We start from the raw sequence: 20450 nt of genomic DNA, 5'->3' as shown, positions 1-20450 counted from the left end.
CCAGTCATAGGCTACCTTTACAGACACTGCTGATAGTCAGACACTTAATAATGACGTCAAACATAAAATGTGCAAGTATACAATTTGCTAATGTGAAGTGCAAAGCAAGGTTATAATAGTTAACTAAAACGAAACTAAAAACTAAAATTTAAAATACATTGCAGTTAACAAACTAATAAAAACTAGAAAAGAAAACAAAAACGATAAGTAAACTAAAACTGTATCTTGTGTTCACAAAACTAACTGAAACTAACAAAAATTGTAGAGAAAATGCCCTTAGTTTTAGTTTCTGACAATTTAAGACCCTTTAGGATTTAAACTAACCCGACACATTTTCCAAACCAATTTTACGACAGTTTTCTGCAGTTGTCAGTGCCATACGGCATCATCATAGCAACGTACTGGGACGTGCTTGTTTACTGCACTGACTGGCTGTGCGCTGTGCTGCGACGAAACGTAGTGGAGCAATGAATCAGAGCATCTGTAATAGTTTAATCGCATGTGAGTCTGACTTTAATTGTTTTTGAGTCTGTCTTTCTTGTTAGAGTCCAAGTTTCTAATTATTTAAGCACATATTATATTGTTTTATATAGTTTTAGTTTATATTAATTTTATGTAATTTAGGTTAACATTATTTTTATATAATTTATGTAAATATTTTTTTATTTTAAGTTTATATTATTTTTTTGTGTTGAAGGTAGCAGCCAACAGTTCAGTATCAGCATTAAATGAGCAGTGAGCACTATGTTGGACTGGAAAATAAAAAGTATTAAAAAATATATACTCTGACCTTTTTGAATCCTGCACCTGGTTAATAAGGTATGACAAACTAAAAATAAACTGAAACTAAACTAAAACTAAGCCTTGTTGCAAAAATCAAAACTAAATAAAAACTAGAATGCCCGCTCTAAAACTAATTAAAACTAAACTGTAATGGAAAAAAAATGTCAAAACCAACTAAAACTAAACTATAATGACAAATCCAAAACTATTATAACCTTGGTTCAAAGTGCCAGAATAGTGCTATTACTGGTTAACATTTTACATTTAAAGTGCTTTCTAGGTGTGCAATATTTACATGGCAGAATCTGTCAGTCACCAGTAATGAAGGCTTTTCATTACAGTTCCAAACAACAAGATGTTAATCTTTCAAAGAAGCTGAAATAAAGCACAGGTAGACACATTTCATTTAATCGGTTTTGAAAGAGAACAGGTTAGGGTGACTTCCTAAGGATTTCTGTACAAACGTTTTATCCTATAGTGTGATAACTCAAACTAGAATCATGCATAACATGTAACTTGAGTCACAACATGCTGGTTACAATGAGACCTACAGACGGCGTTCGAGTCTCCAGTTAGTCTTATTTATGTACCTTTGGGAGGAAATCACTGCGCCCTGGGATCATAAGAAATTGATCCCAGTTGCACTGAAGGTGCTTCTTGGTTTGTGCAGTAAAACCATTTGAGACAAACAGCTCGCACTAAGACCTTGTAAAGCTCTTTGTACTACTGAGAGGATGTAAAATCAATGCTAAGCTAACTGAAACCAGGGAGAGGGACTTCAAATGTGTTTCATCTTCATACTTCTGACTGCAGAGAGAAATTACTCAGCGTTTAATATGAAAGTAAAACGACAAAGTTTCTGTTTCTGTTGTCTTTGTCAGGATTTTAATGGGAGAGTATTTCACTTTGGTTTCACTCAACATAAGTGAAAAGTTGTGAGAAACTTTCAAATTTAATGGGTACAAATGATGAGTGCTGCCTCAATTCAACACTTCCAGAGGATCTACGAAAAAAGGTACAAAATCCTCGGTTTGAGTTTTGCTGACTGCAGAGTGTAGTGAAACATTCTGACTTAATTAGAGGCAGAGAATCTGCTCCTTTATACCCATACCGGAGAGTTTATTTAACAGCATCTTTCAGCCCGCTTTTCTAACCACTTACTGTTTGCTCCCTGTGACACCTCAGCCTCCACTTTTTAAAGAGCTCCTTTTTTGCTGACTCGTAAAACTCGCAGCTCTGGAGATGCTTGTTTTAATTGCTGCCTGGGAGTGTTACTATTTCGAGTGTCTAGTTTTTGGCTGAGTGTGCCGCCTCCCTCAGAGAGCTGCTTCACCACAGCTCCTCCACTTTCAACCAAAATTTGAAAGTGTTGTGTAAGTTCCCCCAGCTTGTTCTGTCTCAACCAGTTTGTATCCTCCTTTACTGTCTTTCATTATACTTCCCTCTCTCCGACACTCTTCGAGTGAGTCATTATTACAGCTATTAAAGACCTTTTTTCTTGTGAAAACTAATGTAGCTCTTAAAGTAAGGCTATTTCAGCGTGAACAGTTCAGGCCAAGGCCACACACATACACATTTATACGCACAGCAGGGGTCAAAGCTAGCGAGATAAATGCTTCATGCACGGATAAATCAGTGTAACTGCCCTCTGTGCTCACGACTCCTGGACCAGCGGTCAGTGAGACACGCTGGTGCTCTGATCTAGATTGAAATGTCAAGTGTTGGGAGGAAGGCAGAGGTTTCAGAGTGACACGAACACTGCTGTGTTAACTCAAGAGATCGCTGTTATAGTGTCTGCGAAGATGCTGCAGGAAGAGATAGGCTGTCAGGGAGAAGGAAGGAGTTGTTAGATAAGATTTAATCAAATACAAAACCCACATCTGCTCCTGCTTTAACAGCTCGTATTGCTTTTACTCAAAGTTGCAAATTTATGTGAGTATAAAATACAATTCATGACATATTATGATGCCAAGACTTTTATTATGTATATGTTTTATGCATGTTGAGAATTTTTCTCAGTAGCACAAAAAATTTAATCATAAAGACAATTTGATAATTTCATGGTGCATGTATACATTTATAGGGATGCAGGAGATTTTTGGTTTCATTAATTATACCAGTTACTAAAAAGGGGTCATCAAAGAGTAAAAAAGTCTTTGACAAGGACTTCAGGTATTCTATGCATCGATAAACGCTTCAGTAGTAGTTAATGGTTATCTGTGCTTTCAGTTTGTCATTACCTGAGTTTGTACTGTAGTCCAGCAGTGAGATAAATATCACCAATGTTTGAGGGATGAGCTCACATTCTGTTGACCAGATGATCAATACATGGAGGGATCATACAGAGAGGAATAGTGATACATTTACAGAGCAAACTGAGAGGGACAGAGACACATCGTGAGATTGGAGGAGGATAAATGGCTGCACGTTAGAGATCAGAGTGGCAGCAGTTGACTCTTAGTTACAAGGTGTCATGGTGCTCAAACATCTCACTGACACATATTGTGTCGATACACTACTGACATATTTTTAACAGTGTGAAAAACAGAAAGTGAGATAATAAAAAAGAAACCTGGATAATGTTCTTCTATGACTGAAAAAAAAATCTCTGCTGTTGATCTAAATCTGGATAAGGATTGAAGCTTCATGATGGTGAAGAATTGGCCAGGACTTCCAGGATGTTAATCTCTGATTAGATCTCCGTAATATGCTCCATAATATGCTCAAAGTGCTCGTGATTGATGTAGGTACCCCGCTGATCAGGAGACATGAAGGCTGCTCGTAAAGTGCAAGTGAAATTAGATCTGATGCGTTTGAAAAGGCTGTCAGATGACGTGAAACAGGACTTCAAAATAATGAAATAGTACAAATTTCAAAAATACTATTGCTTTGCTGCCAATAAAGACACCCTAATCTAACAATTTTAATAATCTCTCATTAATCTCGACATTCAAGTCTGTTCACAGCATTTCCTGTCAGGTAGGCCATGTTCTCTGTCCATCTTAAAATCACACTTTAGTAAAAGTAAGTATAATATGATAGAGCATAACTTTGATTAAAAGGTAATTCACTGCAATACATAGTACATAAGTGGTGTCTTTCGGGGGCTTTTTTATAGTGAGCCTCTCCCAAAAGAACATCATTTATTATGCAGACTTCCTCTTCCATGAAAATTATAGTAGTAAAATCTTTGTTTTCATACCTTTGGGTAGATGATGATAAGGATGCTAACTCCTCGTATGGGCCGCTCCCGCTTACTAGGCGCAATTTTTCAAAGTATCTTTCTTTTTCTTGCTGGCTGAGTCTTCACAAAGAGTTTTACTGTGCTCTGTGCATTTTTCCACACTTGTTGGCGGATATGACATCTTAAAATCATATGTGACCGCGCACTTCTATCCCCATTTATTTAATATTAAAGGTCCCATATTGTGCTCCTTTTCTGCAGTTTAATATGGATCATTGATGTCTTCATGAAATGGTAGTAACATGTTTTGGTCCAAAAAGCCAATAAATCAAGCACAGCAGCATTGTTTCCAGGCTCTCATAGCCCCTCTGTTCAGAATGGTCTGATTTAGTGGGCATGACCTTCATATGTAAATGAGCCACCGCTGATACCGCCCCGCTCTCCCGCGTCACTGAGAGCGGCACCACGAACTCAGAGTGAACAATGTTTAGAAAACAGCGAAGCTTGTTTACTGTAACATTACAGGCTAAAACAACAGGCTAACCGCAGCTAAAGTTAGCATCCTGAAGCTAACACAGAGACACGGGGACACTGAGGAAAAGCTCTTACATCTGCTCCACAGCACACAGCATTTAAAATACTCACATTTCCAGGGTCCGAGGTTTGTTGGCGGATGGTTGGTAATGCGCCTGGATTCAGGACCAGTCTATTCGCTAGGCCTCTGCTGTAAAGTTGGAGAAGCAGCCGGCGGTGAAGTGACTAGCATACACATGCACAGTTTTACTGAGTGAAGCTGGCACATTTCCTTGATAAATGAACTCTAGCCACTTTGTCTTGTCTTCTTCCAAGATGGGAAGCTTGTGCAAGGAACTATGTGGCTGTTTACAGCCAAAAACAAAGCAGTGATGGTTCTTCAACTTCAGCATTCTTCTAGTTTTCTCTCCAGCGGCAGGGAGGGGAGTGGGCGGGGAGGGGGTTCGGGGGTATCTGCTCCGGTGGACCAATCAGGTCAGACTTGCTCCTGATTGGTCAAAAAAGGGAATTGCTATCACCGGCAAATCCCCAAAATCCAAACAGCTCGTTTTAGGTCAGGATTTTACGTTCAAAATCACTACTAAGTACAGGTTTTAAATATTACATTTTGTGGGCTGGGAGGAAAGCCAAACTAAAAGACTTAATAAAGTGATTTCTTAATATGGGACCTTTAACGTTGGTGTACCTCCAATGCAGCCGCTCATCAGGGTAACTACCCAAAATCGTGACATCAGTGCAAACACTCTATTGTAGCAGGCCAGTTTGGCCACTTTAATACAAAACTCTTTGGAGGAACAGCATGGAAGCAAGGCTACAGTTCTCTGCAGATGGGGCTATGTCTTCCACTTAAATCAGAAAATTTTCTCTTTAGCCCTAAAAAATGTTGTGAAAAAAAACATTTTTTATATTTTATTAAATATTCTTAATACTAATGTCTTCTTCCATCTTCAGCATTTGTCCTCATTTCTCTCCCTTTACAGCATCTCTCTTCCTCTCTCCCCTCTGCCACTTTAAAACAATGTGAAGCCGCCTAGAGGGCCGACTCCACACATTGCCATAGCAACACAGTCTTAATGATGGCAACAAGCGTGACCTGAAGATCCTATACAAGAGCATTTGGGAGAGAGGGATGGGGTGTAAAGCCATGGCTCAATTGACTCCTCAGTTTTGCCCTCTAATTTGCTTCCCTCTCACTTTTCCCTCCACTTACTCATCAGTGCGCTCACTCGTCCTCTTTTCAGCTAGCCAATAATGAGGCTGAATGGACACTTGATGGAGCAGGTTGTCTCCCTCTGTTTGGCACCCATGAGGGGGGAAATGTAATCTAATTCCTTAACACACACACACACACACACACACACACACACACACACACACACACACACACACACACACACACACACACACGCATTCACACAGTGTGCACAGCTGAAAACAAAGCTCAGTTTTTATGTCATTATCTCGAAGATGCTGGTGCGGCTGACCTCACAGAGCAGGTTACCAGAGGTTGCTATGGTTACCCAGAAATGAGAGACACTTTTTCATAATGTTACACCTCTGGGTGATTCTGATGTTGTGCAAACACATTCGCAAGTCAATATGGAGATCAACACAGAAAACAGAGTTGTAGAAGAAAATCCATTGATTCAATCAGTGTCCTGTAATTAACTCTCATTTAGACTCGAGTCAGTTTAAAAATCCAATCTGTGATCTGCAGCTAGCATTCCTGAGGAATCTGCTCATGCACAAAGTCACACACATCTTCATTTAACTGCCCTGAAGGTCTCAACCCACCTCCTCTGTGACCCTGACAGATTCGCTGTGTGCTGCACATTCTGCCGCCAGCACTGATATCAGTGACAGTATTATTCAAATTTGCACCAAAATGAAGCAAGGGTGCAAGTGTTTGTTTTAGAATTGATTGCGAAAAAATGATCGTTTTTCCATCACCAGGACATTTCATGTTTCACGTATTTGCAAATGTCCCACTGAAGCTCCGTCTTTGCATTTCTGTTAACCTCTTGTCAGTGTAGCGTTCTTTCATACCTGTGTTTGCCATCAGCTTTGTTTTCCAGGTGAGACAAAACACTCTGTGTATGCAATACTCTGACATTCATGGTCATAGTGCTAAGTGCAAAATTCAGGACATAACCACACCTAAACTGCATCTCTTCCCACAAAGCAGCAACCTTATTCCATGAGAAATGAAGGCATGAAAGTTAGCAATTAATTGACTTCATTTGCTAATTAATTTGCTAGTTTTCCTAACAACACATTAAATATTCTTGCATGCACGCAGCAGTCCGACTAAGGTCGTACCTCATTCATAAAGTCGCAGCAGGGGATCTGATCTCATCTGTGTTTACACCCAAAAAAAGAGAAGTGGACTTCTAGCCAAGAACTTCTCACTCTACTACAATAGATGGCGCCGTGTCTTTTCTTGACAAGCAAAGCTGCATGCATCCTGATCAAGTTTAAACAGATCACTGTTTCGTTTTTTTTTTTTCCCCATTAATTAAGCAATGTTCAGTTCCTTGAGCTCCGTTAGGGTTCATTTTTTCTCCTGATGCATGCTTTAGTCTATATCCCAGTGGGTCTTTTCTGCTGCTCTCCCTGCCTTGGCTTTTTATGCATTCACATGAAAGAGAGGCGAGGTGTGCTCTCCCCACCTTGGGTTTTGGCATGCCACGCAAGCATGTGGAAGGGCAGGGAGCCTACAGAATGAAAATATCACACCAAAGCAAGCAGATTTTTTTGCTTTTTTTTAATGACAGTGTTCCCTACTGAAATGCTTTTATTAGTTTATATCAGTCTTTTTCTCACTCTGCTGGATTGTGCCATTCTTCTGAATGGATGCAGCAACCATAGGTTTCCAGAATTGAGTGAAACTAACAGCAGCAGTGATTGCTCTATGTACACGGGAAAAAACAAAACAAAAAAGGAACTAGTAAAAATCATTCTAATGGTCAAAAAACTTTTTTAGAACTTTTTAAACCTGCCTGTGGACCACACAGGCCCTTGGATTTAAGATTCTGAACATGTTTTTACAATTTTCCAGGTTCCATTTGGGTCAGGCTTTTTTGTGACTCATCTTTCCTTTCTCTCACCTCATTTCACGCTGTCCTTCTACAGCTGTTTTCATTAGAAAATTACAACCATTCTTTTGCAATTTCTCACTCAAATTGACCTGTCTTTGAAAAACAAATTTCAGTTAATGTTGTTTCTTCAATGCGATCTAAAGTTTTTAGTCAGTACCCTGCGGGCATGTTTCCTACTCTGTGCCACTGAGCTTTATGCACCACAGGCTGATATTTGATGATATGGAAATACATCTGTTAAGCTGATTAGATGCTTGTAGGATTTAACTGCTCTATCTGTAATAAGTTCTGTATCTCCAGTGGGCCGCAATAGTTAAAAATGGTCAGAGCATCAATTCCAGCTAGAGTCTGATGTAAGCTGCTCATTAAGATTCATACAGCATATATTATTTAATCTGAACATGATGACTTTCTGTAAAAATGAGCCTTCCATTTTGGGTGTAGTGCAATGTCTCAAACTGTGAAAAAGTGTGTTGAAATGCTGTCGATTTAGAGGGTTTACAAAAAATAAAATATGATAACCTTGTGATTTTTAAGCTTTTTTTTCACAAAGATAACAAAGAAAATATTGTGTTTTCTTAATTAAATATCTCCCTGTGATTGAAGCTTCCCTCATACCGTGTAATCAGATTTTCATTCAAGCTCCTGTGTGTTATTGGATGCAGATGTTTGCAGTGGTATGAGTTCAGTAAAGCTGCCCCTCATCTCTTATTCATCTGTGTGATTTATGCAGTTTTGTAGAAGCAGGTCACATGCAGAAACAAACTCATTACAAGAGAAGTACTGCAGGCGCTGTGCTGTGCTTTGCTTTGATTGAGTAGGTTGACTTCAGCAACCCTAAATGACAATTTTTAAATGTCTGCTGGCTTCCCCAGGCTTGTTAACTTATGAAGATTAGGGTCTCTTATGGCATTAAGATGATAAATGACTTCAACACGTCTTTGCAATGTGCTAAAAATGGCACTTAATACTTCAGGGTAAAAGGTGTGAAAGAGTACATGTGAAAGATGCTCAGTTTAGTCCCTTTTCCCCATTTTGCTTCCGTTCTACACGTGGACTCAGATGGAGAAACACTTTAATCTCTTCTTTAAAATTTGTAAGCACTTTAATGTTGTACGGTTTAAGAACTATGACTTTTTGTGTGCAGGACGACTTTTAGATCTTCACTAATCTTAAATTTTAAGGAGACCGCATAAGACAAGGACAGTTCAGGTCAATTTTCAACACAGAGATTCTTTGAACACACACTGAACAACTTCAGAAGACAGCTTTACCACACACTTAGTGTTTGGGGGCAATGTTTCCTTTGACAGGAGATCTCACAGATTCTTTGACTTTAGAAGCAAAAAAACAAACACAGGTAATTAACGCGATCATGCAGCAACAAAAAAACAATAAATCTTGCTACAAGTCTCCTCTGTAAAGGGGACATATCATGCTGATCCGTCATTTAATACTTACATATAATATAATGAAGCTGAAAACAAGACCTTACACCCCCTGAATTTTCAAAAATGAAATATTGTATTTTTTCTGATATCCTAGAACGAGATTTGATGCCTCTGAAAATAGGTCATTGAAATTCGGCTTTAAGATTTCGACCGTCGTGACGACACAAGGATCCTTTTTTTTTAGTGGAGTAATCTGATAAAGCAGCTCCTCCTCTGTGAAGTCAGTTTGTCACACAACCACCACCAAGGGATACACCCACCAAGAGCCGAGTATAAATGAATAAACTATACATGTTACAGTACCGGTTTGACTCACCACACTGAAGCGTCCTGAGATGATCTGTGTCGAGGTGGATTTTCTTCCTCCTGAGCTGCAGAACCATTCGGGTCTGACTCGGGGTCCAATACAAAAGGACGTATCCTACACTCTGCCATTTTATTACTGCTATCAATGCCTTACGGTGAAGTTTTGGCAAACAGCAAACTTGCTCGGTCTACTCCATTCAATGTGGGGATTTTGTAAATACTGCCATGCTGCAAAACCTGCCCCCTGGCTCTACCCCCTCCGCCCCTCTGATAGAACTGACCAATCAGAGCACAAAGGGCTGTGACGTTGCGGGGTTACTGGAGGTCATTCTCGAAACGGAGCGTTTCAACGAGATCTTCAGAATGGCCTAAACTGAGGATATTGAGAATGCTATTGTGGGGCAATGAAGGAACTAAATGACTTGTTCTGAGGGCATAAATGCTTTACAGGCATCCTAGTCTGGCATAGTGAAAAGGAGAAACAAGCATGATATGTCCCCTTTAAATTTTCAACTTGTTTTTGGCTACAGTTCACTGCCATGCTTGAGAGCTGTTGTCTCAGTCTGCTCTTCTCTCATTGATTTTCATGGATATTCTGTCAGACAGTCCAATCTGAAATCATAAATTTTAAACGACTAATATTTAGGATTCCTGACTGGAGGGGATCTGATGTGATCGAGAGCCACACTTTAAGGATTATTTGGACATATCATCAAGCTCTGAATCAGGTCACGACCTCTGATCACCAAAGATGGTAAATTTAAGCCCCAAATTTGGTTTAACATTGTCTTGCTTCAAGCAGGGATTCTAGTATAAACAGGGTAACCTTAGCATAACTCCTTACACATGCACAAAGACAAAAAAGCTAAGAAATGTGAGGCTCTGCTTTGCTCACCAAAACTAGAAGTTCCTCACTGTAGCTTTAATAAAATGTGACAATGGATGAAGTAGCCTGTATAATTCATAACTTGTTTATAAGGTGATGAAAATAATGACTGAGATGGTTTAAAATCAAAATGACACTATGGTAGGGAATTTATGTTTTATTCTTGAGAACTTGAAAAATGAAAACAGTATATTCTTCAGTTAATCATGAGTAACATGACAGCATGATGTGACAGTTACTTGATTTATTCAACAGAGCTGCATCTGCGTTTGAAGACTGCAATGATGACATAACTGTGTCTATACGTGCATAAAGGTTGGAAATAAATAGACTAATGAAGGCCTTGGAGAGGGTCGCTGCCACAACAAGTATCATCATCTCCACCAGAATTCATGTAATGTCGTAGCTGCTTTTCACTTTTTCATTTACTGCACTGACAGGAGCATATAGCATTTCCGTATTTCTACTTCTTTATCTAACATTTCCCATTTCCTTTGCCATATTCTGCAAACTCTGTCCATGCACTCCCAACTCTCCCAGTTATTGTGCTACAAACCCTCTACATCCTGCTTCTACTGGACAAAACCAGCTTTCCATCTTTTGCTGGCCAGTTTCTGCTGACAACTTTGCGTATCTAAGCTTTTTCCATTCATACGCCTCCTCCACTGAGCCTCCTCCTCTTTACACTTCCCGTATCCATCACTTAGCATATTCAGGTTCATATAAAGAAATATTATATCTGGACATTCATATCAATAACATCTCCATAAACTGCATTTGTCGGGGTTTGAATCTGTCCATGGAAAACAGAATGTGGAGGACAGAGAGACATGGAGCATGCTGGTACTCTAAAGACATAAAGAAGGATGAGGTGTGCTGCTGAATGATGCAGTATGTTCTTGCACAGGTTCTGAATTTAAGAGTGTGATTTTGTCTCTCCAAGACTGGCTGGCACTTAGGTTTGTGTGAGTGGATGAAAGAAAATTCACATTCCACTTTCAGAGGTCTGCTGCTCATGTTTTCCTCTCTCCCTCTCTTCTCTCAGAAACGAAGGCTGAACTGGAGGATCTGATGGCAGACATCAAGAAGTTGGCCAACAAAGTACGCTCCAAATTAAAGAGTGAGTACATTTCTTCTGATTTCCCTCACTATCACTCATCAATCAAACTCATTGAATACTAAAAAACCTTACCGGAAACAATATTTCAGACATTGACTAAAGAGTTAATCTTAAATGATTCAATCTAATCACCTTCTATCATTAAAAATATAATTTCCCTGCATCTACTTTCAGTAAAGCATCTTTCTCTTACTATTAAATGATTAAGTTGCTTTCTTGGACACAGAAGGCTAACTGGATTGAGGAAACCAAGTGGCACATTTGTCGCCGTTATGTGGCATTCAACAGGCTAAGGAACATATTGATTAATGAAAACAGTAAATGTCAGGTTTGTCAATACTGAAAGTAATTACCAGCTACAGCTCCGTAAACCAGTTACAGTAGGATGAACACATCCTTGTCCATAATGTCCTGCTGTGTCTCTTTTGAACCATGTGACAACCCGGGTACTCTACCTGGAGAAGAGAGTGAAGAGAGAGATGTAAAACAGTGTATGCAGGGCTCTTACTTGTTGTGCACCTTTGCCTAATCAAATCTGTGTTTGTTTTTGTGAGAGTTATAATCTTTTATAAGTCACTTCTGATTTGTCATTGAACCCAATAAGGAGAAGTTGTCATGTAGTCTTCAGATGTTCACAGGTGTTTATACCCGCGATTGAGAACCTTAAACAGAACAGCAAAGTGTTTAAATGTCAACTAGTGTGTTAGAAAGATTCCACAGCGGTGTTGTAGCCAAGTCACCATAGCTCGATTCGAGTCTCAAGTCCTCAGTGTTTGAGTATGAGTCACCAAACAAAATCAGAGTTGAGCCCTCTTCACCTGAGTTAAAGTTCAGGTCTGGTCCTCAGTACTTAAGCCCAAAGATACTCACCAGGTGAAACTTTAAGCATCCAACTTTTAGTATATGATATATTATGATGGAAATAGCCAAGATTTAGCTCAGAATAAACTGTTTTCAGGGAATAATGAAATCAGAAATAATGAATTAAAATTCAGAAAGAATTCACTGATAGATAAGCCCAAGTCCTTTGAGTCCATCTCCAAGTCCTAATGCATCTAGAGCTAAGTCCAAGTCTACATCCAAGTCATCAGCACCCAAGTAGGAGTCATAAGTCCTACATATCTGTACTCAAATTGGACTTGAGTCTGAGCCCTGGGCTTCAGTATTACAAGCACTGCCCTGTAGTAACTGTCTTTACGTGAGTCTCTGTGAGCTTTAAGCACACATGGAGAGAGATGAGAGCAGACTGAGACTGTGAAGACTCACTGAGTGGATTTAATGATTTCATCAAAGGTTTCAGCAGCACACTGCTAGCATGAATCCCACTTCACATTATCTCCAAATTACGGCTATTACAAACACATTAAAGTAAATTAAAACAATTGTAATTTTCCTGACACTCTTCGAAAAGCCATTAAAAGAGTTTGGGCTGTTACTTTGCAGGGACACATTTGGTCGTGACTGACTAATTTTGCAAGTTGTTAGCAAGGGACTGTTGTGCTGAGAGCAAGAAAGTGGCCTGGTGCCTGGTTTAGTCATGATGGATCAATAAGTTGAAGTGAACACTGAGTGGAGTTCTTCTTTAAAAAATACCAAATTCAGTGCAAGTGTGGTAAGTGACCAAAGTCCTAAACTCCTTGTCCTGAACTGTGTTTTGGTGGATATTCCTCAAAATATCCCTCAACCTGCAGAAGCTGGTGCAACTTTCTCATCACAAGATAAGTGACAGAAAACTAAGGATGTAAATGAGCAGGCTTTTGCATCCCTGTTAAATTCAGTAATTGATTAAGTACCTCACATGGTCTCACTATGACAGCCCCTTTAATTTGTGTCATTAAGCTCAGCAGCAGCTTTCTCTTAATACATCCTGAGGAATGGCTGAGTGAGCATGAAGCAGAGTCTAATATATGAGCAAAGAGTGTTATGCTCATTTGAAAAAGTAGGGAACATGAAAAATAACTTATCTGAAGAAAAAAAAGAGCATAGTCATTCAAATCCTTTTTTTTTACAATGACATTCCTTTTATCCAGGCCTCACCACTCGCTCATAAAGGTTTACTTTATGTCTGAGTGATTGGTTTGATATGTGATTAATTAATGTTTGTGTTCTACAGACTCATTGTTAACATAGTTTTGTGAGAAGTGGGAGCAGACAATGCAGAAGTTCTGAAATCTGCTGTTTCTACAGGGCCCGCTTGAGGCTGGCTCCTGAAGTACGGGAAGTCACATACACACCAAGCCAAAAAAAGCAGAAATTAATGTGTTCAAAAAAACGTCTTCTGTCTAAGTCGCTAATTCTTCTACCGGCACACACTGTAGGGGTGTGAATTTTTTTCTAACTCAGCAGTTCAGAGGATATTAAAGGGATAGTTTGGATTTTTTGACATGAACCTGTATGGCATCCTCATCTACAGTTGTGTACATCAGCACTGTCTTACCCCTGTCAGCGTCCTGTGACCCGAGATCTGGTGCGGTTTTGGTCCAGACGAAAGTAGCCCGGCAACATGGCTGGGGTCACGAAAATAAAGCGCTTTTCCTCTCAAAACAAATTGTGTTCAAAAGAGTGATAAATTTGCATCACAAAACTGCAAACTGGGAAAAAGTCAGACTCTGTTATCGATTGGCACTACTTTCTGGTGCGTATCACTGCGCCGCGCGGTGCATCCAGCTGCCCGGCACGCGTTGGCACCGTCTTAACAACTTAAAAAAGTTAATGATAACATGTCTGACTATGACACTGATGAAGATGACATTACATTTAGCACAGAGCCAAGGGGATTTCTTTATGAACCCGAATATACTGATGCTAAAATTCGTCAGATGGAGTTAAAACCGGTGGAGAGAGATGAGGCACAGTCATGTCGCTCCTGGAGCCACAGCTGGAGCCATGAAAGAGAGGGTGACAGACAAATGGTGGTGCACTTGTCGATCATGTCGACAGAGGTAGAGTGCTACTGCTGCTACGAATGGAACCTCATCATGCCACAGATGCAAGACCTTTCAATTGATGAGGAGGCCAGCGTTGCAGCTTCTGTCTGCATCACAAACAATAATGACTTCCCTGCACTACTGAATGAGAGTGTCTTACAGACCTTTTTTCACATATCTAGGTACATGAAAAAAGCAGTAGCACTCCACCTCTTTCGGCATGACTTCATACTTCTGACGAGTGCACCACCATTTGTCTGTCACTCTCTCTTTCACGGCTCCAGCTGTGGCTCCAGGAGCGACATGACTGTGATTGTCTCTCTCTCTACCCGTTTTAACTCCATCTGACGAATTTCATCATCAGTATATATGTTATCATTAACTTTTTTAAGTTGTAGTGACAGTGACAACGCGCGCCGGTCAGCTGGATGCACCATGCGGTGCAGTGATACGCACCAGAAAGTAGTGCCAATCAATAACAGAGTCTGACTTTTTTCCGGTTTGCAGTTTTGTGATGCAAATTTATCACTCTTTTGAACACCATTTGTTTTGAGAGGAAAAACGCTTTTTTTTCATGATCCCAGCCATGTTGCTGGACTACTTTCGTCTGGACCAAAACCGCACCAGACCTTGGGTCACAGGACGCTGATAGGGGTAAGACAGCGCTGATGTACATAACTATAGATGAGGATGCCAGACAGGGTCATGTCAAAAAATCCAAACTATCCCTTTAAGATCACAAGCTTGCCCAATACAGTCTACGGTTAGCAAAACTATGTCTACAAAATAATGTAAATCAACTACATTACTGTCATTAAACAACTTCAACAACCTCTCCATGGGCAAACAGTTTAGAGTAGCTTGTACACAAAAGACATCAATGAACAACGTGCTGTACAGACAATATGAACTTTATGCAAGAGCTGAAATATGAATTCCATCCATTTTCATTTCATAAAGATCAGGTCATAGGTCATCCCTCCTGAACCAGACATCCCTCTCCCAGCAGTGTTTTCATGTACCTTCTGGGGGAGCCCTTAGCATCCCATTATTCCCGAGCTCTGGGTCTGCATGTTGGCTACCAAAGCTTGTGACCATAGGTGTGGCTAGGAACATAGATCAACTCGTTAGTATTAAGTTATGCCTTAAGACTCTACTCCCTCTTCACCAACGCCTGTATTACTGCATCTGTAGCACCAATCCACCTATAAACCTCACAATCCATCTAACCTTCACTCTTCACTCGTAAACAAGACCCTGAGAAACTTCAACTTCCTCTTTTGGGGGAAAATACTCACTCCTCAACAAGAAGGAGCAGTCCACTGTTTTCAGGACTTATCAAAATCAATGTGGATTTTAAGCCGACTAATACACAAACTCAGAGAATATAAGAGTAAAAGGATCAGTCTTGGTAAAAGGACCACTTCGGGATGAGTAACAGCTGAATTGCTGTTTTATTTGGTCCAGTTGATGATAGATGCTCTATTGTTTCTTGCAGCTTGTTGCTGTAAAATTTGGTTTAAACACTCTCAATTGTTTTTAAAGATTAATCAAATCCCTAGAAGTTTCCTGCCACCTTCATGAATAAACCATATCTGTTTTTATGAATCTCCTAACCTTGTGTCAAGTTGCCCTTAGGTTCAAACTTAAGAGGTGCTGTAACCGCTTGTACATTTTTGTGTCTCTTTCAGGTATCCAGCAAACTATTGAGCATGAAGAAGGCCAGAACAGGTCATCAGCTGACCTGAGGATACGCAAAACACAGGTACAGCTCAGGAGAGAAAAAAGCAGAGTAAAGAGACATCCAGCCTGAGGATGTCTGAAAATTCATCATAATACGTTTTTTTTTTTTTTTTTTTTTTGCAGCATAGATGAACTCTTTTATGTCCTCTGTGCAGAGCATGAGAGGCAATCATCCACAGCAAGCAAAGCATGCAATGCACAATAATTTCAACATACTGCACATTCATAACAGGCTCAGAATCAGTGTGAAGTGTAAAATAAGGACACAGCTACATTGACTGTCTGGACCAGGCTGTTTATCATTTGAATTAAGTCTGTGTCTGCTGCTGCTGCTGCCGTTGAAATGTTTGTTCCTCTGTGTTTTTTCAGCACTCCACACTGTCCCGTAAGTTTGTCGAGGTGATGTCAGAATACAACACCACCCAGTCAGACTACAGGGAGCGCTGCAAGGGACGCATTCAGAGACAGCTGGAGATCAGTGAGTACACAGGAGAATAAACCCTGTCTGCCTCACATCACTTTCTCTTATGGAGATAAAGTAAGCTTAAATTACATGTTGTGAAACAAAACATTCCTTTGTGTCCACTCTATTTTATTTTTTCATGGAGGAAAAAACGAGTTGAGAAAGTGCTGAGAGAGGTCCCATAGTCACAGACTGAGAACAGTGGCAGGAAAGATCTGCAGTATGCTTGTTTTTGTGTTAGTGTGAACTGTGTTAAGCCACATTACCACTTTGTCACAAAAGGTTAGAGAAAGCCCTACAGCTGATCTTTATGCTCATCACTCACAACTACAGGGCTAAGGGGATTAAAGATGGAGAGATACAGTGATTGTCAAGTGGAACACACAAGTTGGGCTATATTTTCATTCAAAGAGGGGGCTTGATGCTTCCTTGTATTTCAAACATTGATATAAAGTAATAATCTTGGATGTCCATATTAAATGTGTGAAAATTTTAAAGCGCTACATATTCATGTCGTAGAAACCCCTGATTCTGTTTGTAAATTTTTCAAAAGGGTTCATTCTAAAAATAGCACAAGATCTTCACCAGACTTGCTGAAATGATGGGGCCATTGCATAAATATCTCCTAAATGGTTCATGAAATTTTGAAGGGGTGGGCCTCAAACACCAAGGTAGCTCTGCTCCTCTCGAGAGGACATGATACTGCTGGTTATACTTATATTATAGGTGCTTCATTTATCCCATGATTAAACTGTAACTCAACCTAAAACCTTCACCTGTTGTGTTCCAGATCTGAATACAACGGTTTCACAGTTTCCACATTGTTTTCAATTTGATTGACTTCTCATTTGACCAACTGTCATTCTATGGAGGTTAAAATTTAAGAGTGTTAACTTTTCAGAGAGACCAAGTTTTGGTATGTATTTCAAAGGGTTCAAGAACAGCATCTTATTTAATCTGGGTATTCCTTTTACAGGCTTTTTTGGCATTAACAAGTTTTTTTGGTGGGTGGGGGTTAAGGAGTTAATCTAAAAGATGCTGGAAAATAAAACATTTACCTTAAAAAGTGCCAATGATATCACATTGTATTTATACCATATGTGAATCAGTAGAGATTTTCTATAATCCTTATTTTCAAATGGAATTGATTTCTCTATGATAAGAGGATTTGGTCTTTTAAAAGAAAATCAAAGGTTGTCTTATAATAAGGGTTGTATTCTATTAGGACCAATGTGGTCAGTGATTCCAGCTTCAAGCTGTGTAACACTGACTCTGCCCAAAGCCTAATAGATGCACAAACATGGCTGTTTTAAGCTGAAATAAAATGCTAAACACCCTCTGAACAAACTCTCATAAATTACAGATAGCAAAACACTAAACCTGGAGCACATCCAGTCATCATTATTTAAGCCAATCATCCAAGGCACTGAGCACAGAATGAGTACTGAAAACAGAGTCCTTCGTTTGTTTTGTTCGCAGAGAAAATTCAGTTTATCTCATCCATATTTTCATTTTGCATTTGTCTAGTGTAGAGTACCAAAACAACCACCCTCACACTATCCAAAACACATACATCACCAACACCAACACCCACACCCATATTCATGAACATGCCAGCCCGCTGCAGCTCTGATCTGATCCCCCCTCTTGTATCACACAATGCGTAATGTGATTTGACAGGTTTTATCTGCAGGCCCCGGGCTCCTGGACCTGACACTGACACAGCATCTGCAGTGGCATCCAGGCAGGCTGCACTGTGCCAGCTGCCCCTCACACTCACTGTGACACTAAGACACACACACACACACACGCACACACACGCGCACACACACACATGCATGCAAACAGAGAAGTTCACTATGACTCATTTAATAGCAGAGGAGAGCAGGGGCAGTAATTTTGCAGGGCACTCAGCAGCATTCTTTCTCCTGGCCATCTGTCTGGATGTGCGAGCACCTCCCATTCCACGCTACATGTGGACCAGTCAAAGGAACAGTAGTGTCAACATGAAACACTTCCTGAGGCCCATCAAAGGACAAACTGTCTTAATGGAGCACCACACAAACACACACACACACACAAACACACACAAATCTGACTCACTTTTTCCATGAGCTCTACCAGATCCATTTGCATTTGATTTTGTCAGCAGGAGAAGTCACAGGAGGCCTCACCTGACATCACCTGTCACCAAGGAGGGGATTAGACGTGCAGGGAGAGCACAGAGATGGAGGAATGGTGCTACAAAGGGACAAAATTATCAGAACAAGACAGAGAAAAAACTGTTACATTTTAGTCTCAAATAAAATTTAGTTTTATATTTTGATCCAACACATTCTAAATCATTTACACATGCAGTGAAGTGTGTTTCTGTTGTGCAAACCACTTTGACTTGTTTGTGTACAGATCAATAAGAGAGTGTCACCCACAGAGGGGAACCTCGTCTGGTCCGTCAGACTGAGTATCGATATTTCCTCTGCTGGTACTCCTTGTTCCTGATAAAAGCAACAGGAAGCAGCACTGTAACAAACTGTAAACACGAAACCGTCAAATGAACCATGCCTCCTCCTTTGCACAAAGGACAGTTACATTATCAACATCCATAATCAGATCAGATTTATACATCTTCTGCTGTTGAACCACCACAGCAAATGGAGATGTCTCTATATCTCTACATGACTGCAGCAAGGTGAGGAGTTAAATTACAAACCCTTCATATTTGGCATCCAATAATTGCTGTTATTAAATAGTTGAAAAAACAAATTTGAATAGGCATTTGTTTATTGTTGTTGTTGTTGTTTCTGCATTTTCCCTTAATTTAGCCAAAGCTTTGTCTAGAACAAGTGCTCTCAGTGCAGTGCAGCTGCTGTCATCACCAGCTGCATGCAACCCGATGCAATTGAAAATACAGCCCTCATCCAGTGTGTATTTGAAGCAGCCGCTTCAATGCACTAAGTATGCTATGATATGAAGTGATGCAGAGCAGAGAGGCCGTGTCTACTTTTATACAGCTTTTCACCTTCATAATGTCACGTTCATGCATTTAAAGGAAAATGGTGGCACACTTTGAGGTTGGAAAAACTTGCAGAGTTTTTGTTTGATTGAAAAGCAGCCAGTCGGGCTGTACCTTAAAACGACCAGCTGTGCAGCAGTCTGAGCACAGTTATTTTACCAGTACTAGTCAGGATCTCAAACTCCACAAGGCAAATTGTTCTATGAAGAGTTACTCTGCTGAGGGTTGAGGGCTTTGCAAACAATAAAACTTGTTTCTCTCTGGTAGGGATGGGAATCGAAAACCGGTTCCTGTTGAGAATCAATAAGAAATGTTTCAATCCATCGATATCGTTAGCCTTTGTGCTTAACAATTACCTTATCAATTCTTTACATTGTGCCGGAGCTGCCGGGCCTTAGGTCGACTAGTCTGCTGCAGCAATCTTAGCTTAGCAGTTAGACAACGTTTCCCAAGAAAACTCTCATTCAGGATTTTCAGCTTGAGGTTTTACTGAAGAACTGACTTCATAAAGAAATGTACATTACTCTCTGTCAGGAGATTCATATTCAGTACATTCAAAATGGTATAAATCACTTTATTCACCAAAATAACAAAATAGCGCAAGCTTGATGCTAACATATATGGGAAACTGCATTGATATGCTAGCAGTTAGCATACATCAGTATAACTTCAGCTTCAGAATAGAATTTCAACTTTTATCACAGAAACATATCACATCAACTCTTTGTAAAAAAATACTGAGAATTTCAAACGTCAAAAGCTAACAGGCAATTGAAAGGCTCATGGCTGACTTCATAACTACGGAAAGCTTCCAAACAACTTAAACCATTGCTATAACCACTTTGAGACACTAGATGGCCTACTTGAATTATTAATAAATTACAACGTACATCAACGTCACATTGTGTGCAATTTTTACCTGTTTTTGTATAATTATGCCCA

At 39.9% G+C, this 20450-nt stretch overlaps 1 protein-coding gene across 1 annotated transcript in view; it reads left to right on the top strand.

Annotated features, from left to right (window-relative positions):
• The window catches only part of LOC141797660 (syntaxin-1A-like), a 70251-nt gene that overhangs the window by 36956 nt on the left and 12845 nt on the right, over positions 1-20450 (top strand). The window contains exons 4-6 of the mRNA XM_074679257.1: positions 11288-11362; positions 15981-16054; positions 16402-16510. Of these exons, the coding sequence (XP_074535358.1) occupies positions 11288-11362; positions 15981-16054; positions 16402-16510 (258 nt within the window). The remainder of the gene's footprint in view (positions 1-11287; positions 11363-15980; positions 16055-16401; positions 16511-20450) is intronic.

This window comes from Halichoeres trimaculatus, unplaced genomic scaffold (assembly GCF_033239565.1).
Source record: "Halichoeres trimaculatus isolate MK-OKI-2021-1 unplaced genomic scaffold, fHalTri1.1 fHalTri1_scaffold_9, whole genome shotgun sequence".
Classification (NCBI taxonomy): domain Eukaryota; kingdom Metazoa; phylum Chordata; class Actinopteri; order Labriformes; family Labridae; genus Halichoeres; species Halichoeres trimaculatus.
Note: the sequence above shows the minus strand (reverse complement) of the source record. Positions and strands in the feature narration are given on the sequence as shown.